General features: G+C 41.2%; 1 protein-coding gene across 1 annotated transcript; it reads right to left on the bottom strand.

Annotated features, from left to right (window-relative positions):
- Positions 1-5,918: 5,918 nt before the first annotated feature.
- On the bottom strand, positions 5,919-9,229 carry foxa1 (forkhead box A1). Its single transcript, XM_086003339.1, has 2 exons — positions 8,780-9,229; positions 5,919-8,090 (listed from the first exon to the last, which is right to left on the bottom strand). Exons 1-2 carry the CDS (start codon positions 8,852-8,854, stop codon positions 6,843-6,845), a joined length of 1,323 nt encoding a protein of 440 aa, XP_085859465.1. The 5' UTR covers positions 8,855-9,229; the 3' UTR covers positions 5,919-6,842.
- Between the last annotated feature and the right edge of the window lie 18,588 nt (positions 9,230-27,817).

Consider the following 27,817-nt stretch of genomic DNA (forward strand, 5'->3'; position numbering starts at 1 on the left):
ACGGCGATCTTTAACATACCTTTATGACAAACATTTATTTGTTGCGAAGTCTCGAAAAATTGAGATCCACATGTACCTGACCAGTCCAATCCAATGACATTTTAAAATACTTGAAACCCGGTATTACAAAGAAAAGAAACAGTAAGTAGTCGAATTATTATTTTTTGTTTATAAGATAGTTTTGTATTTTGTCAGTTAATGCTTGCCAATAATTTTGTTGACTTGAGCAACGGAAAAACAAGAATATTCACAAATGTGTCCTTTTATGTCAGTCACACATATTTCACTTCTGCATCCTACCCAATGAGCGCATTTTCATTAAAATCAGTAATTTAAGGTCATTCTGATGATTATTTCAACTAAGCAATTAGCGAATCTAAATACGAATAATAATACGAGAGTTGGAACCATAATAATACACATAAAGTTTATTATTTGGAACACCGCCATTTAGTATGATCAGTGATGATAAACAGGGCAGTATGAAATCACAATTTTTCGATGCTGTATTTGGCGCGGCGATTGCTAACCAGATACACTGAACCAATGCAGCACACTGTATACAATTTTAAAAGTGCCACTGCCAAAAGTCAAGTATTACACATGGTAAGTAAGCGGTGCTAATCCTCAGATCTTTTTGAGACTAGCAGTTTGTTTGTGTATATATTTCTCTGTTTTGATCTTCTGGTCGTAAATTATTTCCAGGTTGAAAGTCACACCGTTAACAATTCACGAGCGCAAAACACACTTAACAGCAAACACGATGCATTATTCCCAGGTTATCCGTACAAAGAAGTGAGAAGTGAAATCATAACTAACTGCACAAATCCTGGTGGGAAAATTGTTCACGACTGTGTTTAACCATCTGCAGAAATTTAGATTTTCGCTTATACGTAAATTTGCAAGGAAACGTGAGAAAATGATAGCAGTTAAAAGTTAACGGTGGGCTCCTCCTGAAATAAGACGAATTACATGAAAAATGGGCCTGTTTCTTTTAATTAATACTGGTTTCGGCTCCCAGTTGAGTATATTTTCATCTTACAGAGAGGCACATTCTTTACCCAGGTAGTGATTGTTAAATCCAGTTCCTGTCAGAGGTCAGGAGACGTTGTTTGTCCTGTCCAAAGTTCGCATTGAAAAGCTCTTGGCCCCAGTCTGGTGGATTAGAAGTCACAAAGGGGAAAAAAAGAACAAGACTGGACCCAAGAAGCTTGTGGGATGGAACAAAATGCTAAATGTTAGGAGAAGACCAAGTGTCCTCGCTCACAGCTGCCTTCATTATTTTTGTACCGTCCTTAAAACTGGAAGATTTATCTTGGAAAAAACACAGGGCTGAGTGTCCATTAACCGACATTGTATCTCTAAAGTTAACTGCGATTGATTTCTTTGCCTGCTGCAAATGCAGACTCGGCTTTATTTTACTTTTCTCATAAATAGCTGATGTTTTATGTTTCATTCCATTCGAACTGTTTTTAATCACACCGAAACTTTTAAATCTTAAAGTCGTTTTCATCCAGTGGCACTATTGTTACATTATCATTTACAAGAGAGATCTGCGTGCTGTGACATTCCAGGGACGACGAAGAACGAAAGTGGATACACACAGGCCTTTCCTTTCGTTAAAATAGGATTTAAAGAATGAGAGTTACAATTTACATTAATCTCAATATTTAGTTCTTAAGTTCTAGATAAAGCCCTGATGAAGATACTCAGTCATAATTTTATATTCAGGTATGTTAAGTCATTGGAAAGTAAGATAACCGACCAAAGGTTCTGCATGTTTTAAATATTATTGACTGCATCCATTTTGAGTTACAGTTTTGCTTAACACATTTTAACTCTAGCCCAAAGTTACTAATCATTTATTTGATGGTAAAGGTGACGATGGCGATTAGAGTGCCCTATTTAGCTGAGTTAAACTTCGTGCCCTGTCACCCTTCGGCATTGAGAGCAACACGAGGATTCGTTTTCTCACCTTGTCTGACACATATCCTGTTATTTTGCTGATCTTTACGAATGGTAGTTTATGCAACCACCATGTTCGCCCTGTCTCTGTTGAGCGATTATACATCGATTTTTGTATTAAAGTTGTAAAATAATCAGAAAATCTATCGATTGAGAGGAAGTAGTTTGCACAAAGTCATGGCGGCACAATGTTCAGATACATGATCCATGCCACTGGCACCTCTTTTCGCACACGCCAACTCAATACTATTTTCATATGTGCTTATCGCTTTATCACACACAAGCAGCGTCTTTTTGTGAAGTCAACAGCTTTAAAACCAAAAGTATTTTCCCTCCTTTAAAAAAGTACCTTGACCACTTAATAAAGGCTGCAATTATATTGAACAACCCTGTATTCAAATCAATTGACAACTAATATTAAATAGAGAACACGTTGCAAACCACTTCTCGATTTGCAATATCTCGTTCTTCGCTGGACGTTTAATCGGATTTCCAACTGTGTGCATTAATGCAGGAGGAATACATTTTCGAGTAAATTAAAAGTTATTGCCTTTCTATTAACCTCATACCATATTAACTGCACAGCACCGAATAAGCTTCAAATGTAACGCGACAATGTATTCAGAAAGGAATAATGCAGACTTCTGAATCTGGCTAGTCTCATAAAGAAAATTATTAACTTGAAAAGCTCTTGGCCCCACACTGATGGATTAGAAATCACAAAGAGAACAGAATCAGATTGGAATAAGGGAATAAGGAGCTTGTGAAACAGAGCAAAGTCCTAAATTCAAAGCAGGAGGCGCCTTTAGTCAGCAGTTGTCTTAACATTTGCTGTAACCACACAACTCTCAAAAATAATCGTGGAGAAAATGCATTGAGTATATTAAAATCACATAAAAAGACCTTGTATGTCTAACCTTAACTACTGTGACGTCAATACTTTTGCAGTCTTGTTCGCTTTTGGAGTTAAAGTGTGTATGGTGCTCTCGTCAATCCCTTTAGCCGACATTTGCAGAATTGAAAGCTGTCTGAAGGTGCATTAGGAAATATGCAATAGGTCAGTATATGTAGGGGAAAGCTGAGGATGGGGACTGGATAGCAAACCGAAACACACATATATTCCTCCCATTAGGATAATGGATATGTAAATGTGAAAAAAGTTAGATAAATGTTTTGATGAAATAAACAAATAACACTGCACTATACGTCATTTCAATGTCACATTTGAGAATCGTATAGCACTCTGATTCATTCCCCCTGTCTGAGCACCTTTATATGATCGCCAATTTTACTGTAAAACAGTAAATGCACCTTTTGCCGTGGTGTAATGTAATGAGAGCTGTCAATATTCTTGCTGGTAAAAGTGGGGGAGGGGGGTTGAGATCTGAAGTGTTCTCCATACTTAGCCTTAGTTTGTTCTGTTGACTTTAGCACCAAAGAAAACAACCACCGCCTGTACAGTTCAATTTTACATTCGACGGTCAAGCGGGATTGGTCCTTTTTACATATTTATCATCGAGAACAATCAAAGAACGGGCAACGGAAGTTCTTAGGAACTTATTTTGACGGGGTGTTCTAATGGTATCAGAATCAAATATAAATAAAAACAATTTTCTGATCACAAATGGTAAGCACCTGCTATATTTGCAGCGGTTACTTCTGATACAGAGTTCTTCCGAAATTCTAAAATTATTATAAAAGCAGAAAATGGAAATGAAATCAATGTTGTAGATACAATAAACCCAGACTTTAAACAGGCATTGTCACTGAGTACCTGTACTGCAATACCAGCCACACCTCATTTTCTAACACACAGAGGAGAAATAGCAATGCTAGAAATCTGAAATGAATGCATTAGTTACTGACTTCTAACATCCGGCTGATGTGCTAACCCTAAAAAAGTCTATCTTGAAAAGTTAAAAACGCATAGCACCTTCAAACATCATGTTTGACAAATGTTATTTTAAAAAGTAAATGGAATAAAACAGATTTTATACAATTTGAAAGTATATGAAACACCAGGCAGCGAATAGGTAGGAACGCTCTGTCATTTAATAACGATACCGTGTCAAATTAAAACGTGGAAGCTTGTAAGTATATGCTATATAAATCGTACACACATCTGACCGTGGTTGTACAATGGAATCCAGACACGCGATATAAGGGTAGAATTTAATGTACCCGAACACTTTCTATTGAACTCCGGATCCAACCGTAACTTAATTATTGGTGTAAATATCCTTATTACAAAAAAATATACAATACAATAAATAGCACGCTTTCCAATTTTACCCCTCGTGACAGTATATTTTTAAAATAATAATTAGCTTTTCTGTAAATAAATTGCTGAATGGATCTTGTGATGCAAACAAATTACAATTTGGCCACTTCTCTGCAGCTTATATAGAGCCTGGTTTAAGTATATTCAATGGGAATCCTAAAATGCATTTTCAAATTAATGATCTGAGTATCGTGATTCACCTGCACTTGTTGGGAAGGATACTGTTTACAGAAAATAAATTGTGAATTAGCAATGCTCACATCGCTGGTGCAGCCATGGATATTCAGAGAATTCGCTACCTCCTCTTCTCAATTTCGCACTACATTTTTTCACTCATCAGGGGGCAATTACATGATAATTAAAAGAATTTCACGGTTACTCTGACAATGTGTGTGTCCCGCCAGTGATCAGCGATCAAAGCGAAAGCTATTCATGTCCAAAATCCACTCTTGTGTGGGTCGAAATTACAAAGTGTTTTGTATCCAGATACAAAGAAATGCAATTCTGTCACACATTGCAGCATTTGTATTAGACAATACTTTATACTTGTTCTCAGCGTGACAAAGGAAACAGGCTGCCAAATCTTTTTTTCCTGGTGTAGTTATCTGTTCTGCGCAGACTTTATAAATGATGGGTGATAATGCTCGCGATTTGGTTTTATTTCTGAACCTGTTTTTCTATTAACAAACTCGCTGCTCTTTCCGGTCGAGATAAAACAGAGGGATCTGTGACGCGCTGCTTCTGAAATAAGGATCAACGAAGAAACATTCATGTATGAAAATGAAATAAACCCACAGATAATTTTAATAACTGTCAATATTACGTGAAATTTAGTAACAATGTTTATTCCAGTCATCCCTTTGTTTTGCGAAGTGTAGTCATTTTGGCACTGACGTTTCCTATACGGGGTAGCGCCTGTGGCACCAGTTTCCTATTTAAAAATACATATCGTGAACTGAATCGCAGCTGGTTTCTCAATGGTCGTGTTACTCAAAATCCTCCCGAATGCTGAGCTTTAATTGTGAACTTTCAGATTTTTGTGACACCAACCTAGACCTGCGTTGTTTAATTAAAAGAAAATGATAGACAATGTGCAGAAATTATTATCCCTTCGTTATCTTGACTTTTAAAACATTCTTGTAAGATTTGGTTTCTTAGATACATATTCTGGTAGTTCTGTAATTAATTATAAATTAAAAACATGAAGCAAAGCGACTAAATTGTTGTATAAGGGGAAGGTGTTGAGCAAATTCAGACACACGGTTGTTTGACGCTAACATACGGTTTTCGGATCTGGGAATGTATCTGGGCAGTACTTGAAAATGTTCACAGTGAATCTGATCACTTTCATATTGGAAACTGCAGTTTTTATACAGCTGGAGCAGTAAGAGTTATTTTATACATGCAGTCGGCGAGCAACAATTTAAATTCCCTCTGACGTTTTTCTCTGGTATTTTTGCAAAGATCAGCACACTGTAGTTACAATCATTGATTTGACAGCGATATTATCTTGTGAACGTTCTAAGCTCAAAAGCTCCGTTTTAATTAATATAAATCACTCACTTTACTGCAATACTGAATTGCACGTATAAACAAATAATTTTGAATCTTTAAAAAAAAATAAACCAGCTTATTGGTGAGTGATCTGATTAATAAAAAAACACAAGGTAGGTGCGAATTAACTTTTTTTTTATTTTTCTCATCAAATCAAAATAATTTTATTCATTTTCATAGAATTACAAATACAAAATTAACAACTCCATAAATTCCATTTGTAATTTGTAATATTTATTTTTAAACAACTTAAAACTAGAAAGGACCTAGAGTAGACCATGCAATAAATTAGGCACATTGAGAAAAGCCGCAAGAACCCGCCTGGCTATATGCTAACACCAACATGTCTGGACAACTAAAAACGGGGGAAAGTGCATTGGATGGAAATAAGAGTTAAACGGCATTGTGGAACGAAAACAGGAGTAACTTTTCGAGGTTCCTGATGCAGGTAACATTTGGTTCATTTTTTACAATAAACCCGCTTTCAAAAAAGTATTTGCAAATTGAGTTGAAATGAACATGCAAAACGAGTCAAGAGAAACGGCCTTTCCTGCTTCACTAAAACTGCACAGCGCCCAACAGAGCTTTGAAATAGCAGTTTCATAAAATTAACATACAATTATTTTCTTCAAGCAGCTCATTTTATTTACCCCCCCCCCCATCCCCCGCTCATCTTTTCATTAGTTAAAAGACAAGTCTTGGATCAGTATCTTTGTGTTGCCACAACTTGCGGGCAGCGACTGGGATTGCTGAGTGGACGCGGAGAAATACAGTATAGCACAACGAATTCTAAAATTTTACAACACGTTTCAAAAAATTTAAATACATTCTGCAGATGTTTGCGATATATTCTCCGCGAAATGTACAAGTCGTGATCCATCGCCAAACCTTGCAGCTACTTTACACTTCCACAGTTTTTTATACATATATAAATGTTATAAAGTAACAGTCTTTGCACGCAAGGTGCAATCCCGAAGAGGGGAAAGTGTTTGTTATTATTATATGATGACGGTTTTTAGCTTCTTTTGTTTTTGGTGCAAGACTAAGAAGTGTTGAGAACAGGTCTGGAATACACACCTTGGTAATAGGACGCTTCGCTGGCCAGGACCGAGGGCTCCATGCCGCTCTTTCCCATTGAGCCGAGGGCCAGGCCGCTGGCCATGCTGCCCCCGTAGTTGGAGTAGTGCATGGCCTGCTCGTAAGCCTTCAAGTCCATCTTGTGATGCTGCTGCTCGGACGACATGAGGTTGTTGATTGAGAAGGGGTGGTTGAAGGAGTAGTGCGGGTCGCCCTTCAGCTGGTGGACCTGCTGCGAGTCGGCCGCCGACACGTGGCCCAGGGGCGGCCCGGGATGCGGGTGCGAGTGCGGGTGTGAGTGCGGGTGAGGGAGCGGGCTGAGCGGGCCCCCCGCGGCCGAGGCCGAGCTCAGCGGCCGTTTGAGGTCAGGAGGCGGCGCCGTGTCCGGGCTGGGGGTCGAGTTGGAGTCGCTGAGGGCGGCCGTGCCCTCGGCCTGGCCCCCGCCACCGGCCGGGGAGGAGGCGCCCGCCTCTTTCCTGCCTCCGTCCGCCGGGCCGCCTTTCAGCGTCGACTTCTTCTCGCACTTGAAGCGCTTCTGGCGCCGCAGGTAGCAGCCGTTCTCGAACATGTTGCCCGAGTCGGGGTGCAGCGTCCAGTAGGAGCCTTTGCCCGGCTTGTCGGGCGAGCGGGCCACCTTGATGAAGCAGTCGTTGAAGGAGAGCGAGTGGCGGATGGAGTTCTGCCAGCGCTGCTGGTTCTGGCGGTAGTAAGGGAAGAGCTCCATGATCCACTGGTAGATCTCGCTGAGGGTCAGCATCTTGCTGGGCGCCTGCTGGATGGCCATGGTGATGAGCGAGATGTAGGAGTAGGGCGGCTTGGCGTGCGGGTAGCTGCGCCGGAAGCTCTTGGTGTCCCTCGGCCGGCTTAGGCCGCTCTGGCTGTAGGCCATGGGGCTGATGGCCGGGCTCATGCCCGAGTACGGGCTCAAGGCGTTCATGGATGCCTGCTGGCCGCTCATGTTGGGGCTGATGGCCGTGCCCATGGCCGTCACCCCGGCGCCCATGCCGTTCATGGCCCCCGCTCCGCCGCCGGCCATGCCGCCCATGGTGGGGCTCAGCCCCGCGCCCATCCCCGCGTTCCCGTACGACATGTTGAAGGAGCCCGAGGTCATGTTGCCGCCGGAGCCCATGGTGTTCATGCTCATGTAGGTGTTCATGCTGTTCATGTTGCCCAGTCCTGGGTTCATGCTGTTCACTGGTACCGCCGAATAGGCCTGCACAATAAAAGAAGGATCTTAGTTTGATGGGTCAGCATGGCAAATTTTGTTACCTTTATTCAGAACTCTCTACACTTTGGTCACCAGCTATTTTGACGGGAAACTGTCTTTTACAACACGCGGAGAGCGAGAGAAAAACCTTCGGACTCATTTAGGTGAAATTAGGGGAGAAAGCCACGCCTCTTAAAATAAAGTACAAAGTTGCAGCAGCTTCCTCCCTAGTATAAGAGTAATAGATACAACAGCGCTACTGGTTATTGTTGATGACTTGTTAAGATTCTCCCTCTCATCTCTCGCCGGTCCTATAAACCCTGTGGCGGCCGCGGGCTGGCCGCTCGGGAGCTCTCCGCTCCCCTCTCTCTGATGCCACCGCGTGGTCAATAACTTTGAGGCTGGCTCCTGCATCGAGTACACAAATTAACAAAACGATGCAGTTTTATTAACTATTAGCGTTATAGGTTAGTATCCCTTCATTTTGAGACACCTTAAACGCCCACATAACATCCGCTAGAGTTGCTTCGACTGAACAGTGTCCAATTTTGAAAAAAAGGAGTTCCTCGGCAAACTACCTATAAACATGGTTTGAAAGTAAGACGTTTACTAATCCAGCGCTCTATATATGATCTATTAGTTGACGATCGCAAGCGCTCACCTCAAAATAAGGTACAACTGTTACTTTTACTTACCTCCTGCGGATCGCCGTAGTAACTGCTCCACTCGGAAGCTTCGTGTCCTTCCATCTTCACCGTACCTAACATCATGGAGGCAGAGTACAATAAACCAACATCAAAGCTTGCCCTCAAAATAAAATCCCAGCGCGGATGCACTCTGGCTGAAGTACAGTGAGGGAGATGGAAAGAATGGAGCCTGCCAGAGTGAGGAAGTGTTGGGAGGCGAACACTTTGAGTGGCGCTGGGGACATGCGTAGTGATTTAACTGCCCACAGACCCTGCCTCCTTTCCCGATTTGCCCAGATCTTTCTCTATTTGAATAATCGGCTCTCACCTAGGCGTTAGGATACTCTGTTCCTATTGCACACCTGCCTTACCTCCAGGCACCGCTCACGTCCCAGCTAGCTGCCACTCAGCGGGGCCAGACTTTAGCCATTGAAAATAGTCCCTAGTGGATTTGTAAAGAGACTAATTGGTTTAACTCGGAAACAATAGGAAAGACAAACTATAGCAATGGGATGAGAAACGATAAATTAATCCGGCAGCAAAAACGAAACCAGGGACGCATTTTTCCGAACGATTAAATGGGGTGAGGAAACGGAGGGTGTTGTGTTGCAGCTAATGATTCTAGCTTTTTACAATATCTCTGGTACGGTGACATTCTTCTTCAAACTAAGTTATTGATCCTTTTTTAAAATCAATTATTTTCTCAACAAAAAGGTACCTTAGCTGAAATCTGACTTTACTTTAGCAAATTAAAGTTAACCTTAGCAGTTTACACCGCGCATCACATTTTCAGAAAGGCGATAAATGCAAATACATTGAGATAAACTGCACCCTTATGTGATTTGTTTGGTCTTCTAACAGCTTTAAAACTGATCGTTAAAGCTACCAAGTCCCACAGATTTAACACATTTCAACAAAATGTCAACACTGGGGATTAATTTAATAAACACTTCGTTTAGAATCATTCCCATCAGACAGAAATACATCGTGAAGGTTGGATGGATTGTGTAAAATGCATTACTCCGGTAAATCAGTAAACTGTAAAAGAGATAGTTGGTCTGGCTGCCTGTCTAGCGATAGCACCGCTAGCAAACCTTTGGACCGGCAAATATCTTATCAATCAATAACGGTAGCATTCCAAAAACAAATTATTTCTGGGAAATTCAGCCCTGATCCCAGGCAATTCATTAAATGACACCGTTATGTGAGCTGCAATCTGAGCTCCACATGCTTGGTGAACAGGCTATAAAGGGCGATGGACCTTTCTGTCTGTTGTTCATTTAGAAATCTAAACAAATGTCTGTTTAATAAGGTATTAGGCTGGGCGACATTCCTACCCTGAAAGAGACGAATCGGGCTGAAAGTGGCAGATGTAATTAGCCTGAGGTAGAATTTACTCTGTGGTGTGACGTCTTTGAGGAATGGTGTAAATAAACGCATTCTTCGTCCTTCTTTCGTCGCGATAGGTCGTAAAAATGCAGAATGAAAGAATAGTTTGCATTCAAGATCACGTACCTCGGGTTACCCTCTTTAGGACTTTGCAGCCAGCAACAGACCTCGCTCCAAGTCATCAATAAAGGAAGCTTCAGCTTGTGCACTGGCTTTCTGTAGCGCCTAGCAACGGGACAGCTTTTGGAGCAGGGATGTTAACCCGAACAAAATGAACAGTTCTGGACTCCCTCCTTTCTCTCTCTCTGTCTTCTGCAAGAAGTTTGCCGCTCCGCCCGTGAGCTGGGTCCCAACTACAGCATGAGAGAGAAAACTGGGGGCTTGCAGCTGGCAACACCTGCTTAAAAATCTCGCATATCGGGGAGACAAAGTGTAAATAGTCTAATGAAAGCTAAATAGTTTGCCTTTTTACTTTTTGTATATTGCCTTCTTTCTGTGATGTGATTTACCCAGTGTTTTGAAATTATTTTAGCCTAATTGTGCGCCGTTTATTTTCATATGAAATGTTCGGGAGATTGAAATCCAGTCAGAGCAAGCGCCCATTATGAACCTGTTTACTTGGCCCTTTTCAAAGTCTTGATGGAAAGAGAGGATCAGAGACCTTTGGCGTTTTACTTCTTTAAATAACTGGGATGTAATATTTGAGGTTTTGTCAGAAGCACGGAGGTTTTGAGAAATGCGAAGAGATTGATTCGATTTTCTCTCTGTAACGGAAGGCTAAAAGAACACTATGGTCACTTTTTCCTAAGGAGATCTCGTTATTTTCATTAAAACATACTATACATTTTGGAATGAAGTAATATTGTGGAAGGAAGCTATCTCTAGTCCATATGTTTTGTCATGACTACAATTTAGATCTACCAAAGGGGCAGTTAAACGGTCACCTAACCTGTATCCGAGTGAAGGCGTGTTGTTCAACGAAGCAATTCATAAATGAATCTGTACATCCTTTGCCAACGGTGTCAGGAACAAATCTGGTACATCCCATGAGCGTGGACTTCAAACCAATAAATAGCCTGCACAACTCATCCTCGGGCAACTAAGCACGTGTACACTTTGTGAAATACCAAGTCTTGTCAGTTTATTGAATCCGCATACACGGTTCTATTTGGCATCATGATTGCACCCTTTCTATGTGTTTTGGTAACATTGTTTTAAAAAATACTGTATAGGGAAAACATTGCTAACATGATCGTCCTCTATAGTATCGTTGTTTAAGTACATTGATGATCAAGGAATTGGTCCAAGAGCATATCCCTTCCGTCCAACTTCACACACTTGGCCTGTTTTAACCAGTGCAAGTCGGTGGAAATTCCTGACTTTTAGTTCTCCAAGAGGTGCAGGTGCAAGTGTCCCACATCTCGCCCCAAAATAGGTTGGAGTTGTACATCGTGTGTTCGGTGATACACCTGTTAACACTAAATATAGATTCCGTTCTGTTTGAAGATCATTTTGGAGAGAACATTTACTCGTGTTCATTTATAACATTAGTTGCTAAAACATTTCTCGAAGAACTCAGATAGTCGTGCCTTGGAGAATACCGCTGAAGTTTACTGAATCAAAAATGTTTATGTGATCTTAATTATTTCAGATGCCGTACGTAAAGTTTTTTAATATTTTAAAATATAATTTAGTGACAGTTATTTTTATGTTGATTATGCGGACGTGAGGACTGTACATTTCCTAAATACAAAGTATATCTTTCGACGGTAGGATCAGAAAAATATGCCTGAAAAATATTCGTACCCCCCATCGTGTAAAGGAAGCAAATTAACTGACTGTAAATAAACAGGTTAATATATTCACAAGTGTAATTTATAGCAGTTCCACGGATTACCTGCAAAAAGAGTTTCCAGTAATTAAGGAGCAGCACTGGCAATAATCAGCAGAGAAAGGAGTCGGCGTATATCCGAGAACAGAAACTATCCATCTGGAGGGAGCGACTCCGGGGACGCTGACGGTTTCAGAAAGGTCTCATTTGCATCTAAAGAGCAATATGCACAGGGTGGATTTTGTTAACAATGTTGCAAAATTAATTGGACCATTCTAATTCAAATGAGTTATCTATATGTGAAAGGAGTGACATAAGTGCAAAAGTACAAGTTTGTCAGTTGTGGCTACTAGTAGACATTCTTAAACAACCAATACATGCATTGTGCTGTTTTGGCCTTTGCAATGTACAATTGCAAATATACAGTGTACGACCTCCAATACAAAAATAACACGAAAGGTCGAGGGTTATTGTTTATTAACAAATCAAAATTGCCCTCCGTCTTTTTGTAACATTCAAGGTGTCTGATTTTATTCAAACAGCATAGTAAGAGTGATTTTGGGGTGGGTGGGGGGGGGGGTGGGGAGGAGCTGAAAATGCCCTGCACCGTTAAATCGATCATTCAGAAACACGTTCCGAATGTTTTAGGAAGATTAGAGTGAAATTGCACTGATTTCAGACTGATTAAAGACACGCAATCACGACTATATTCCCATGATCGTCGCCAGGGTAAAATCATCGCCAGGGTAAAAGGTCACGACCGTTTCTTGACCAGGTGACAGATGATAAGACTGGGATTTACTTTCCACTCTTTCAGGATCGTTTTACCTGTGCAGACAAGGTGCAAAATGACAAGTTCTTGGCTGAAGTCATGATTTCCTACCAGAATCCCGCTGAGCACTTTATTACTGTCTTTCCTGTTCGGTTCAGAAATCATTTAATGTTTCTTATTCAACTCCTCCAAAGAAAAAGCCAGAACGAAACTGTATTTCCCATCACACCAGGAGTAGTTTGTTATTTATTTGACAATGCAATAGTTTATCGATTAATATCCACACAAAAAGCTGAAATCTCTCACTGGTTAATTTTATTACATTATATTTTGTGGATTTACAATTTTCCTATAATCAATTTCAGATTATTTCTCGGTAAATTTGTGTGAGGCCATATTGCATTATTCGCTAACCAATTAACCTAACACACGATAAAACAGAAAGTTACTGTTGAGCTGCAACAGGCCTTCAGTTGCTTATCTCACATAATTTTTAGGCAAAGGAACCACATGCTGACCCGATGTTTTTTTTTGGTGGGGAGGGGGGAGGGGGCGTGGGGGCGCTGTTGCCAAACTGAGACTTTCACCTCGCTAGCACTAAAATTGCATTTTAATGTTGCTAGCAGTAGTCCAATTTTGAAAGCACCAGTCTAAGTAAAACTAACTCCAAAAGTTTATTTTGCACTGATTTGGTTCACACTAGCAACACTGTCATCTCCTTAGACGTATATTTGCATCATAACACACTCACTGTTTATACTGGACACTGGGAACTGGATCAACTCTGAAATCAGTTGGAATATAATTCAGAACATGCAGCACAATCATAAGAGGTTCATTTTGAAAGTGGAAAACAAAAACAAATGAAAAGAAACTAACATGAGATACTGGATTCTGGCCATTTTGCACAGCTGCTGCTTCTGCGCAACATTTCAGCAAAGGTACCATTGTCTTCTGAGCAAAAAAAACTATTTCTTAAAGGTGAAGATTTTGAAGTAACCACAAGTAGTAGAGTAAGAGGAAGCCAAGTTAGAAATGTGACCCTAGATCATACTGTTAAGTCAAGAGTCCATGAACTAAAACTCTGCAAAACTTTTTGTAACTTGTGGAATGAAGTGCCACTTATCAAGTTATTGAATTGGTTCAGGGGGTATAATGGGGAATAACCTTAAACTCACAGCAAGATAATGCTAGATGAGTCAAAGTTATGGGAGACTTTGGAGAATAATAGTGGAAAAGCAAAGCCTGCAACACCAGTCCATTAAATGAGATGAGCTTTATGAATTGAATTGTCCCTTTTTGTCCTAACCTGTCTGCTTTTGAACAAGAAAGCTTATGGAGGATCTTCAATATTCATCCATACGACTAATTAAAAAAAATACATGAAACTAGCCAGCTGCTAACAATTCATTCAGATCACATATACTGGAATAGTCTGACCATCTGTAGCAAATGTGTAAAAATCACTGTTTATCATTGAAAATTTCTCACAGACAGTTAAGTCATTGTAACCCAAACCAGATATAGGTAGGCCTGGAAAATCCCAGCGAGATGGGATAATGACCTTCAGTACTATGGCATTATGTAGTAGATTTTTTTCTCTTGTCAATTTTTTCCATCTATTTTCTCTTCCCCTGAAGGTGTTAACTCTTTATTGGGCCATGGTTCCTCAAACAGTGAGTGACCATTAACCTTGGCAATGGGTGTTGGCAAGCCATTCAACCATTAGGGAGTGGTAACAGTCACACAGACAGACTTTCAGCAGGGATCACTGGATAGAAATCAGGAGCAGGAATCATGGCCCCCTCTTAATGAATTGGTACTAAATCTGTCCCAGCTGAGATCAGCTAACTCAACACAGAATGGCGATCAAACCAGGGATCTTCCTATTCTGCATGGCTTCGCTACTAACCAGACAAACCTGGGTGCATAGTTATTTTATCATTTGACCAAAAGTGATAGGGATATGTGGTGATCTGTTTGTCCACAATTTTCATTTGATCACTCATTACCTGTATTTTATGATTTTAAAAATCCCAAACAATCACACAAGTTTATGCAAATGTCAGACTTTTTACTGTTTTCAAAGTAAATATAAGGAATGTCTTTGTTTGTCAAGGTAATATCTCCTTGGACTCTTTGATCAGTAGAATACATTTTGGCCACTTGCTGGATAGCATAAAGGCACAGGCAGCCATCAAAACCTATTGGGCTATGTTTGTTATTCAAATTAATTATAGAACCATTTCATCACTGTTTTCTGTGGATAAAGTTCTGTATATATAGTATGTTTATTCATTTATGCAAAATATGCCTGAGAGTGGTGTGCTGTGAGGTAAATTATTGACAGTAAATGGAAATGATTTTTGCTAATGCAGCACAGAGACAGTATATTTTGATTTACACAAAGTTATGTCTACTGACAATTTACATTAAAATATTGACTATTTGTAAAAAGAAATACAGGAATGACCAAGCAAAGCAACCAGTTTTATTTGCACTTCAAAACTGTTTATCGCTCCTCAGGGGAATTATGCCTTTCAGATAACTTAATCTTTCAATTTTCAACAATGTAAATATTTATGACAGCATGATGAGGCCATTGGTTCTTGGGAATGGAGCTTTTCTTCTATTTGTATGCTATGACAGCTATAGCACGAGTCAGGTGCAGAGTGAAATACCCACTTCTCTGCTCCAGTAAGTCTCGAGTGTGCCTTAATCACAGGGTCAATAAATCATCCCTTTCATTTTTAACTTTATTCTGACATTTTGTATTCATCAAGGTGAATGGAACATATCTGTTTTGGACACCTGGTGTCAGCATTACGCATGCCCAGGTCAGGTCTAATATAGATGTGAAGTAAAAATTCTTGCTAATGGTCCAATAATATGCCTCAGCCCAACCTCAGAAGAGTACTCCTACTGTACCGATGCAACATTTAGATATCCTGTGGCCTCTCTGAGTGAGATTGCCAATTAATGTCAATTAAGGGCAGTTTTGTATTGTGGAGTCATGCCTACTAGGAACTGGATTGCAGCTGCACAAACTCATTTCATCCTGCACATATTCAGCTAACAGACTCATTTTACATTGGACACATACAGCCAGAAGACTCATTTCACATAGGACGCATTCAGTTGACAGACAAGAGATTTCCATCTCTTTAGACTGGGATGGACTTGATGCCAGCTCACATGTGAAAGGCTAATTTTAGTTTAGTGAACTATCTTCTGCCACATCAATGTGGATTTTATTATTTCCCAAATAACCACTTTGTAAATTAAATTGTGGATGGTTTAATGATGTGGCCCCTTACCCACAGGGAATTGAGTTGAGACTGTTCATAACCATTTTACTTACTCAAGACCTTTACAGACATTAGAAGTAATAGATTTTCACCCAGATCCAGATTGTAGCATGGATTCCAGAGGAGAAAGGTTAGTGTACTAATCCACTGTACCACCCAATGTGATCCAATTCTAAAGATGAGAACATTTTACTTCAGGAGGACTTTATAAAGGCACAACAAAACAAATCAGTTTTTTGGGGGATATTTTAAATTAACAAAGTATTATTGTATTTTAATAAAATAACGAATTTACTGCCTGAAAATGAGAAAACACATTTTACACTGAATAACATGACTAAGAAAGTGAAAGCATCAGCTCTTCTATTCCTAGACCAATGTTAGGTTTTATTATGTCAATTAGGAAGGTACCATTGCCAATCCAAGAATGATACACTCAAATGTTATCATTTTAAATTGCTATTTTCAAGATTAAACCTTTTTTTCCACAAGATCATAGAACAAATTAAAATTTTGAATGGAGGAAGTTGATGCAGATTCAATTAATAGTAATTTAAAAAATCATAGATGGGATGAATTACATAAATTATTCCACACATGTGAACAGTAATTTACCATTCTGCAATATGTTCTACATACTTTACCTCACTGAGGTTTTTTATATACTGTATTTGTATTTACTATACTCAGTGGTATAATGGAAGCAACCTATTTCATGAGCCTTTCAGTACTTTTTTGGTACATCTGACTGGCGTTAGGAAAGAGAATGGGAAATGCCGGTGAGGTCAAAAGTCATCAGAGCAGATTTCAATGCACTTTCCTGCTAACTTGGATTTTTGATATTGTCCAAAAAACAAAAATAAATGTTTTATTATTATTTGATAATGAAAGGGTTTTGTTTGTTACATGCCATCAGTATGCCTGTTTATAAAAATACACAGTAACTCAGAAATAAGGTTGCGCATATATTCCATAGCTAAGTTAGATTTGGAATAAATGGTGGATAGCGTGTACAGTGCAATTGCAGTGTCCCATCCAAAATGTGAACCTATCTTTCTCTTCCAGATGTTAACTGACCTGTTCTAAATTTTTAGTATTTATTGCTTTTATTACAGATTTCCAGCACCCACAATTTTTTTGTCTGATATACCCAATTATGGTTTGGAGGCAGTACAAACACATGTACAGATCCCAAACCAAAACGAAAACCTATGTCTGTAATTCGATCATTGAGAATGTATCTTTCTGTGTCTATTTTGGAGAATCTACAGAAAGTATTACTTTACATTTTTGAAAAAAAAATCCGATATTGGATCAGGGTAAATTGACAGTTAATCACGAAGAATGAGTGCCTTAAATATAAACCTGGGCATCTGGTGTGATAGGAGCAAAATAACAGGCACATTCTGTCTGAAGAAAGCGAATCCCAATAAGGGTAATTTTCCTTTATTAATTACAGGTGAACGGATTGCCTTCTATATATTTCAGGTGACTTCATTGTGACAGTAAAGCTTTGAGCGTTTTTATGTTATCCAAACGATCGAAATTGCTATTTACATCTCCTTCATTTATTAAAGTGATGAATTCTTCATAGCTTTTCTCGACAGAAACATCCCAGGCCCTCAGCGAGTTGCCACAGTTACCCACACTTGTTAGGATTTTTGTGAGGTATCATACCAATTAGGCGGTGTGAATTAGGATGTTAATCTTTTATTCCGAGATACTGGGCTGTTCACTGCCTGGTGAATAAGATAAACGTTGCATATTCATTATGCAATATTATTTTTTCCTGTTTGATTAGCCCAGAATTCATAAAGCTTTTTTTACACACCTACATGTGCAAATGGATTTATGAACACGTCAGTGATAACTGATACGTCTCTTACACAAACGTTCTTTAAATAAGGCGTGGTTTTAAGATAAATGGTCTCCGATTAGTTTCTAATAAATATTAAAAGCACTGCCCAACTGTTGTTGAAATGTCCTTGGTTCCACTTGTGAGGAACATTTCCAAAGCAGCGGTCATGTGTCAGCCAAGGGTCGAAAGGGACAGAATCCCTCTTCAGCCTTTTGTACGAAGCAGCACAGATTTCAGTGTACATAGATCGCGCAGCAAATTACACTTTGTGGGACAGTTTTATTATACAACACGTTAACAACATTTTTTACCTTGCAAAACTGCAGAATTTGAATGCAAGAATCGATAGCAAGGAGGAAGCAGGCAGTTTCTGTGGCCGAATGTATGCGCGCTGGTTTATGGTCACTTTGTCCTATTGTGGTACTATGGCATTTGATGCGGTTTTAATTTGCAATCAAACACACAAATATTCCCCTGCACTCACCAACCGCACTCCACCCTTCAAAACGAAAGCACCAGAGGATGATCTGAATGCAGACATTATACATTTTAGCATAGACTTAGAACAGAGCTGGAACATATAGCAATGTCAATTGCATTTTGCTGCATTCAGTGCCAACATACCCACCAAGATTACCTTGACGGAGAGGTCAAGTGGGTATCGCCACGATTGCTATTTCAGCAGCTCGATAGGAATATAACGTCCTGTCGAAACAATAGCCTTTTTAATCATATGGCAACGAAGTGTAAAATAGATTATGCCAATTTGAAAATAGTTTCGACATCTGCAAGTTGCAGAGGTTTTCTAATTGTAGCTTTGCACTCAGGCCCAATAATTTCAAATATAAAAACAGAAAATGCTGGAGATACTCAGCAGGTCAGGCAGCATCTGTGAAGAGAGAAACAGAGTTAACGTTTCAGGTCGATGACCTTGCGTCAGAATAATTTCAATGCAGGTTTTGGGGTTTAGTTTGGTTCAGAGAACCTGACTGTTTTCCCTGTCCCTCCCATCGAAAGGGACCGAACCCCGGGTGAGAAAGCAGTGTGTTCGTGATTCCGTTGGGTACGTGATGAATATTGATAGGTCCAATAATATTCAGCGCACATACACATTAAAATGTAGAATTAAGTAAATGTGCGCGCATACATAGCACGCACACGTAAACACAAACATCACCTCATAAGACATGTATTAAATGTACTTTTTGTGTCTAAAATCACATGTATCACCTCCCTGTAAAATCACAAAATCACCTCCCTGTAGAATAACAAATGATTGCACCATCTCCTTGGTTCCTGTTTTCCGCTGTAACTCTTACCTACTTCTTTTTGCTACTATAATCTGAACATTATGTTTATTGAACATCAATAATATAAATATATAAACGGTAGCTACCCACGCGAGACCGGTAACTATCGGCTGCAATGGGAGTATGCTTATTCTAATATCTATCAACCAGCACTATTGTGCAGGGACAACAGAACTCTGGACATGTGTGCGTTAATACAGGGGCAGAGTTCAGCGCTTCACAGTTTTAACGTTAGGAGAGAGCAGGTTAGGTTTGCCAACACAGGGTTGTTCTTAAATCTCCAGAAATTCAAGATGAATCTTCCTGACACTGCTGCGAGCAATCCTGAAGAAAAATCATAAGGTCATTAGAACAATTGTGTGTGTTTTTTAAATTCTATTTTGTTTGACCACTTTGGTTTATTAGTTATAAAAATTATTGCAGAAAGGAGTAAGGGCCGTTTGACTAGGCGAGAGGACATGCGATGAAACCTCTAGCAATAGGCCAAACCCGAGAGCTGGTAGGAGTTTCTGCTTTGTCCTGAGTTTGGAGACCTAGATTTTCGTGGGGTTTTTCACCCAACATGGCCGGGAATTTCCTCAAAGCTACTGTTGCTTGGCTGCCCTAACTTTGCCAGGAGTGTGGTGGAAACCCTGGTTATGATCTTAAATGGAGATCCCGCTTCACTTTCAGTGAAGTTGCAGTGGTGGAGTGAAAGCTGCTCTGAGGAAATTTCTGGGCTTTGATTTTAGTGTGTTCAAGTTTCAGATTAGTAATTAATAAATAACCCAAAGTTATCCGATCACATTTCAGGTCAATGCGCGCACAAAATCAGTGTAAACTGTACCTTGAGCTTTATGTGTATTTTTTATGTTTCGCATACTTCGTAACTTTTTATTCCCAAAGTTTTTCTTCAAGTGTAATTGAGACAGAAACCGTCAACAGAAAAATATCTGCATATAGCAAAGCAAACATCGCCATGTTATTTTATATTCATATAAAAATATAAGCCGAATACGAACTCAGTAAAGAAACACTATGATTTGACCACCGTCAATGTATCTGTAAATTGTTCTAAAAATTATCTAAAAACAGAAAATGCTGGAAATACTCAGCAGGTCAGGCAGCATCTGTGGAGAGGGAAACAGAGTTAACGTTTCAGGTCGATGACCCTCAGAACTGGAAAAAGCTGGAGAGGGAGCAGGTTTTTAAGCAAATGTAGGGGCAAGGAAAGGGGGGAGGGGAGGAAAGAACAAGAGGGAAGGTCTGCGATAGGATGGAAGGCAGGAGAGAGTAAGAGACAAAAGGGATGATGGTGCAAGGCAAAAGGAGATGGTAATGGGACAAATTAAGAAACAAAAGATGGCTCTAGATGAAGTGTAAATGGCAATGGCAGAATACAGGAAAACCAAGGGTGTGACAAGAATGAGGAACTTAAAGAAATTATTATTAGTAAAAAAAATAGTACTAGCAAAATTAATAGGACTAAAAGTCGATAAATCCCAAGGAGCGGATGACCTACGTCCTAGGGTTTTGAAAGAGATGGCCATTGGAATAGTGGACGCATTGGTTGTCATCTTCCAAAATTCTATCGATTCTTCAATGGTTCCTGCAGATTGGAGGATAGCAAATGTAACCCCGCTATTTAAGAAAGGAGGGAGCAAGAAAACAGGGAACTACAGACCTGTTAGTAGTTGGGAAAATGCTGGAATCTATTATAAAGGATGCAATAACTGGACACTTAGGAACTAATAGTAAGATTGGGCAGAGTCAACATGGATTTATGAAAGGGAAATCCTGTTTAACAAACCTATTGAAGTTCTTTGAGGATGTAACTAATGGAGTAGACAAAGGGGAACCGGTGTATTTGGAATTTCAGAAGGCTTTCAATAAAGACCCACACAAGAGGTTGGTGAACACAATTAGTGCACATGGAATTGGGGGTAATATACTGGCATGGATTGAGAATTGGTTAACAGACAGAAAACAAAGAGTAGGGATAAACGGGTCTTTTTCAAGATGGCAGGCTGTGACTAGTGGGGTACCACAAGGCTCAGTGCTTGGGCCCCAGCTATTCACAATGTATATCAATGATTTGGATAAGGGGACTAAATGTAACATTTCCAAATTTGCTGATGATACAAAGCTAGGTGGCAGTGTCAGTTGTGGAGAGGATGTGAAGAGGCTTCAAGGGATCTTGACAGGCTCAGTGAGTGGGCAAGAACATGGCAGATGGAATATAATGTGGATAAATGTGAAGTTATCCACTTTGGTAGAAAAAACAGTATTTCCTAAATGGTGAAAGATTGGGGAACGCAGATGCTCAAAGGGACCTGGGTGTCCTTGTGCATGAGTCACTGAAAGTGAATGTGCAGGTGCAGCAAGCCATTACAAAGGCAAATGATATGCTGGCCTTCATTACAAGAGGATTTGAGTACAGGAGTAAAGAAGTCTTACTCCAATTATATAGGGCTTGGTGAGACCACACCTGGAGTACTGTGTACAATTTTGGTCTCCTTACCTAAGGAAGGATATACTTGCCATAGAGGGAGTGCAACGAAGGTTCACAAGATTGATTCCTGGGATGGCGGGACTGTCGTATGAGAAGAGATTGAGTAAACTAGGCCTGTATTCTCTTGAATTCAGAAGAATGAGAGGGGATCTCATTGAAGCATACAAAATTATTACAGGGCTTGATAGGATGGATGCTGGGAGAATGTTTCCCTTGGCTGGGAAATCTAGAACCAGGGGCCACAGCCTCAGGATAAAGGGTAGGCCATTCAGGACTGAGATGAAAAGAAATTTCTTCACACAGAGGGTGGTGAATCTTTGGAATTCTCTACCCCAGAGGGTGGTGGAGGCTCAGTCATTGGGTATATTCAAAACAGGAGTCGATAGATTTCTGACTAGTAAGGGCATCAAGGGCGATAGGGCCGGTGAATGGAGTTGAGGCAGAAGATCAGCTATGATCTCATTGAATGGCAGAGCAGGCTCAAAGCACTGAATGGCCTACTCCTGCTCCTATTTCTTATGTTCTTATGTTCTTAATGATCGAAAGCTGCCATGTGAGAGAGAAAAAAAAGAAAAAAAAATAGGAGCAGTGGTTATGGTCTGAAATTGTTGAACTCGATGTTGAGTCCAGAAGGCTGTAAAGTGCCTAATCGAAAGATGAGGTGCTCTTCCTCGAGCTTACATTGAGCTTCATTGGAACAGTGTAAGAGGCTGAGGATGGAGAGGTCAGAGTGGGAGTGGAGCGGAGAATTAAAGTGATAGTGACCGGAAGCTCGGGGTTACCCTTATGGATTGAATGGAGGTGTTCCGCAAAGCAGTCACCCAATCTGCGTTTGGGATCCCCAATGTAGAGGAGACCACATTGTGAGCAGTGAATACAGTATACTAGATTGCAAGAAGTACAAGTAAATCACTGTTTCACCTGGAAGGACTGTTTGGAGCCCTGGACAGTGGGAAGGGAGGAGGTAAAAGGGCATGTGTTGCATCTCCTGCACTTGCATGTGAAGGTGCCGGGCGAAGGGGAAGGGGTGTTGGGGGTGATAGAGGAGTGGACCAGGGTGTCATGGAATGCTGAAAGGAGAGGTGAGGGAAAGATGTGTTTGATAGTGGTGTTCCAATGAAGCTCAACATAAGCTCGAGGAACAGCACCTCATCTTTTGATTAGGCACTTTACAGCCTTCTGGACTCAACATCGAGTTCAACAATTGCAGACCGTAACCTCTGCCCCTATCCTTTTTTCATTTTTTTTCTCTCTCTCTCACATGGCAGTTGTTGATCTTTCTGCCATTGCCATTTACACTTCATCTAGAGTCATCTTTTGTTTCTTAACTTGTCCAATTACCATTTACTTTGCCTTGCACCATCATCCCTTTTGTCTCTTAATCTCTCCTGCCTTCCATCCTATCACAGACCTTCCCTTTTGTTCTTTCCTCCCCTTCCCCCTTTCCCTGCCCCTACACTTGCTTAAAAACTTGTTCCATCTCCAACTTTCTCCAGTTCTGACGAAGGTTTATTGGCCTGAAACGTTAACTCTGTTTCTCTCTCCACAGATGCTGCCTGACCTGCTGAGTATTTCCAGCATTTTCTATTTTTATTTCAGATTTCCAGCATCAGCAGTATTTTGCTTTTGTATTAGAGTCTAAAAATTATATGTTGGCTTTTTAAATTTGTTCTCAGGATGTGGGTGATGCAGGTGATGCCGCATTTATTGCCCATCCCGAGGTACCCCAGAGAAGTTGGTTGTGGGTCATGGAATCATACAGCATGAAAGGAGGCCATTCAGCCCATTGTGCCTGTGCTGCCTCTTTGAACGAGTTTTCCAATTAGTCCCACACCCCTGCTCTTTCCCCAGAGCCCCTCTTCTTGAATTGCTGCAGCTCTTGTGGTTGAGCAATTAACTTTTGAGGGTAATTTCCCCCAAGGTGAGTAGGTATGTTCTTTACTTGGTGTAGTGTTGAGAATTAGAAGAATGATTTTTCCTGTAGAGTGGATATATGTCATTTGCAGTATAAAAATCAGAACTATTTCTAATGTAAGTTAACAAGAGATGAATTCCACTAACACATGGCATAACTTGTAAAACACACACTTATGCAGGCACACACACACACACACACACACACATAATTTAATTGCCCATTTAGTCTGCATTTAATAAAGTTTAGTGAACAAGCATATTGCTCAGTGATTTATGCATCAGTTCTTAAAAAATGTCCAGAGATTATATCAAGACAAAACTCATTTTGTTCATGAACCATACTTTCATAACTACACAGAATATTAATCTATATCCAATCCCTAGATGATTCTTCTGAGAAGTTGAAAATAAGGAGGCAGCAGGGAAAAAAAGAGAGTGGAAGCTATTGGTACCATAAAATGTAAGCCAAACTCCAAGGGGTATAGCACAACCAACTGCCTGAAAAACCTGGACGACTAAATCCTATTTGCAGGATCCTCCAAGGGTGTCCTTTATTCTACTTGCAAAACAAGACGTGACAGATTAGCCACAGAGTAAGGAAGTTGCCTTCTAAATTCTCAACCAAATTATCCCTTGAGGCATCAAGAAACTGGGGTGGGGTTCATAATGTTTTTTGATACCATGCAAACTGCTTTCCTCCTGCTACAAGTAACATTACCTGCTTGCATCACATTATAGAGAATGGCTGGGCAGAGTTAGCCAAGTAGTTAGGCTGTCTCATTACCTTTATGATTGTTTTAGCCTGCCCCCCTCCTTCATGCACTGAGAGAGTTTGGCCATTCCTAAGTAGCACCGTGGTTGCTGTAACACTCCACTTAGAGTCATATGCCTAGAAATTCAGTAGCGCCCCATTTGGGGCGCCAGCCTCGCCAGGGCGCTAAAAGTGCCCCAGAGGGAAGCGCAGCACTACTGGAGGCGCCCCGCATCCCTCTTGGGGCGCTGCAGCTGAAGATCGCTGCGCAACGTGCCGCAGTGCCACACACTGTGGCATGGCGCGCTGCGGTACTGCAGGCCTTCCTCCCCTTCTTAAAGGGGAGGGGCCTTGTGCAGTGCAATCGAGGATTGCGAGTGCCGGCAAAAGAGCCTGGCACCGAGGAGAAGTGCCAGGCTCTTGGAACGCAGTCAGCACTCCGCGGGGGGAGGGGCTCAGGAGGCCAGGGACGGCAGCGCGGAGAGGCGCTGGCAGGCGGCCAGCAAAAAAAATGGCCGCCCCGCACCTCTCCTTTAATTAGCGCCTCTACCGCCGCAGGTAGGCCCCCTGAACCGGTCGCAAATAGCATCCGGCGTTAAAGCAGGGGGCGCAACTAAATATCGTGATTGGGGCGGTAGCGGGGCATTGCGCACACCGATGACATCATTGGTAGCGGTGCAGCGCTAATGGCTAGCGCCGCCATTAGTGTCCCGCTAAATTTAGCGGGAGGCATGGCCAGTGGCTTCCAACCCACTTAGCGCCCTCTTAAGGCACTAACGGGTGGCGCAGCCCACTTAATTTCTAGGCCATAGAGTCATAACGGCACAGAAGGAGGCCATTTGGCCCATCGAGTCCGTGCCAGCTCTCCGCAGAGCAATCCAGTCAGTCCCATTCCCCTGCTCTATCCCCGTAGCCCTACAAGTTTATTTCCCTCAAGTGCCTATCCAGTCTCCCCTTGAAAACATTGAGTGTCTCCGCTTCCAACACTTCCATCGGCAGCGAATTCCAGGTCCTCACCACTCGCTGCATATATCAGTTTTTCCTCACATCCCCCCTGTATCTCTTGCCCAGAACCTTAAATCTGTGTCCCCTAGTCCTCATACCATCAACTAGTGGGAACAGCCTTTCCCCGTCTAGCCGATCCAAACCCGTCATAATTTTGTACACCTCTATCAAATCATCCCTCAACCTCCTTTGCTCTAATGAAAACAAATCCAGCTTCTTCAACCTGTCCTTGTAGCTAAGATCCCCATCCCCGGAACCATTCTGGTAAATCTCCTCTGCACCTTCTCAAGTGCCTACACATCCTTCCTAAAGTGTGGTGACCAGAACTGGACGCAATACTCCAGTTGTGGCCTAACCAGCGCTTTATAAAGGTTCAGCATAACTTCTCTACTTTTGTACTCAATACCTCTATTTATGAAGCCCAAGATCCCATATGCTTTGCTAACCAGTCTCTCAATATGTCCCGCCACCTTCAGGGACCTATGCTCATTAACTCTCAGGTCCCTCTGTCCCTGCACACTCTTTAAAACTGTGTCATTAAGTGTATATTGCCTCTCCCTGTTCCTACTGCCAAAATACATCACCTCACACTTCTCTGTATTAAATTCCATCTGCCACTTGTCTGCCCATTCTGCTAGCCTTTCTATGTCCTGTTGCAGTCGATTGGTAGCATCCTCACTGTTTGCCACACCCCCAAGTTTGGTGTCATTGACAAATTTAGAAATTCTACTCTGTATTCCAATATCCAGGTCATTTATATATATCAAAAAAAGCAGTGGCCCCAGCACTGACCCTTGGGGAACACCACTGTCTACCATCCTCCAGTCTGAAAAACAGTCATTTACCACAACTTGCTGTTTTCTGTCCTGAAGCCAATTCCTTATCCAAGCTGCCACTGACCTACCTATTCCATGAGCCTCAATTTTGTTAACCAGCCTTCTATGTGGTACCTTGTCAAACGCCTTCCTAAAATCTATGTAGACAACATCCATTGCAGTCTCTTCATCAATCCTCCCTGTTACTTCATCAAAAAATTCAGTTAGATTAGTCAAACACGATCTGCCTTTCACAAATCTGTGTTGGCTCTCCTTAATTAGCTTAAACCTCTCCAAGTGCCCATTAATTTTTTCCTTGATTATTATCTCTAAAACTTTATCCACCGCTGATGTTAAACTGACTGGCCTATAGTTACTAGAATTGTCCTTACACCCTTTCTTGAACAATGGTGTCACATTTGCCACTTTTCTATCCTCAGGCACCTCCCCCGCATCTAGGGAAGATTGGAAAATTATGGCAAGCCCTTCCGCTATCTCCTCCCTCAATTCCCTTAGCAACCTGGGATGCAAGCCACCTGGACCAGGCGACTTATCCACTCTAAGCATACCCAGCCTTTCTAGTACATCTTGTCTATCAATTTTTAACCTTTCCATCACTTCTACCTTTTCCACGTCTACCGATATTTTATCTGCATTCACCTCCTTAGCAATCACCAATACAAAGTACACATTGAGTAGCCTAGCCTTGCCTCTAAGCATATATCACCTTCTTTGTCTCTAATGGACCCCATCCCGCCTCTTACTACCTGCTTACTGTAGAAGATTTTTGGGTTCCCTTTTATGTTAACCACCATTCTACATTCATACTCTCTCTTTGCCAATCTTATTTTCATCTTCACTTCCCCTCTCAACTTATTGTATTTGGTCTGGTTCTCCCTTGAAGAATTCACCTGACATTCATCATACACCCTCTTTTTTTGTTTCATCATCTTCTCTATCTCCCTAGTCATCCAAGGAACCCTTGCTTTGGTTCCCTTACCCTTCTCTCTTGTTGGAATGTACCTAGCCTGTATGTGGAACATCTCCTCCTTAAAGATCACCAATTGTTCCATTACAGTTTTTCCTGTCAGTCTTTGGTTCCATTTTACTCTGGCTAGATCCTTTTGCATCCCATTGAAGTTAGCCCTATTCCAGTTTAGAAGTTCCACTCTAGATTGTTCCTTGCTCCTCTCCATTGCTAATCTAAATCTTATGATACGATAATCACTCATACCCAAGTGTTCTCCCAGACACTTGGTCGACCTGGCCCACCTCATTTCCCAGCACCAGATCCAGCAATGCCTCCTTCCTAAATAACAACAGAAAATGCTGGAAAAACTCAGCAGGCAAGGCAACATCCGTGGAGAGAGAAATAGAGTCAACGTTTTGGGTTGAAACCCTTCTACAGCATCTCTTCCCAACCCCGCGCTGATATTTTTGGAGTCTCCCAAGGATATATTCTTGGCCCACTCCTATTTTTCATCTACATGCTGTCCCTCAGTGGCATCATCCGAAAATGTGACATCAGGTGCACTGACGACACCCAGCTCTACCTCACAACTATTTCCCTCGACACCTCCAAAGCCTCTGAGTTTGACAT

Source organism: Somniosus microcephalus, chromosome 12 (genome assembly GCF_052327205.1).
Source record: "Somniosus microcephalus isolate GS21.2 chromosome 12, FLI_Smic_1.0, whole genome shotgun sequence".
In the NCBI taxonomy this organism is placed as follows: Eukaryota; Metazoa; Chordata; class Chondrichthyes; order Squaliformes; family Somniosidae; genus Somniosus; species Somniosus microcephalus.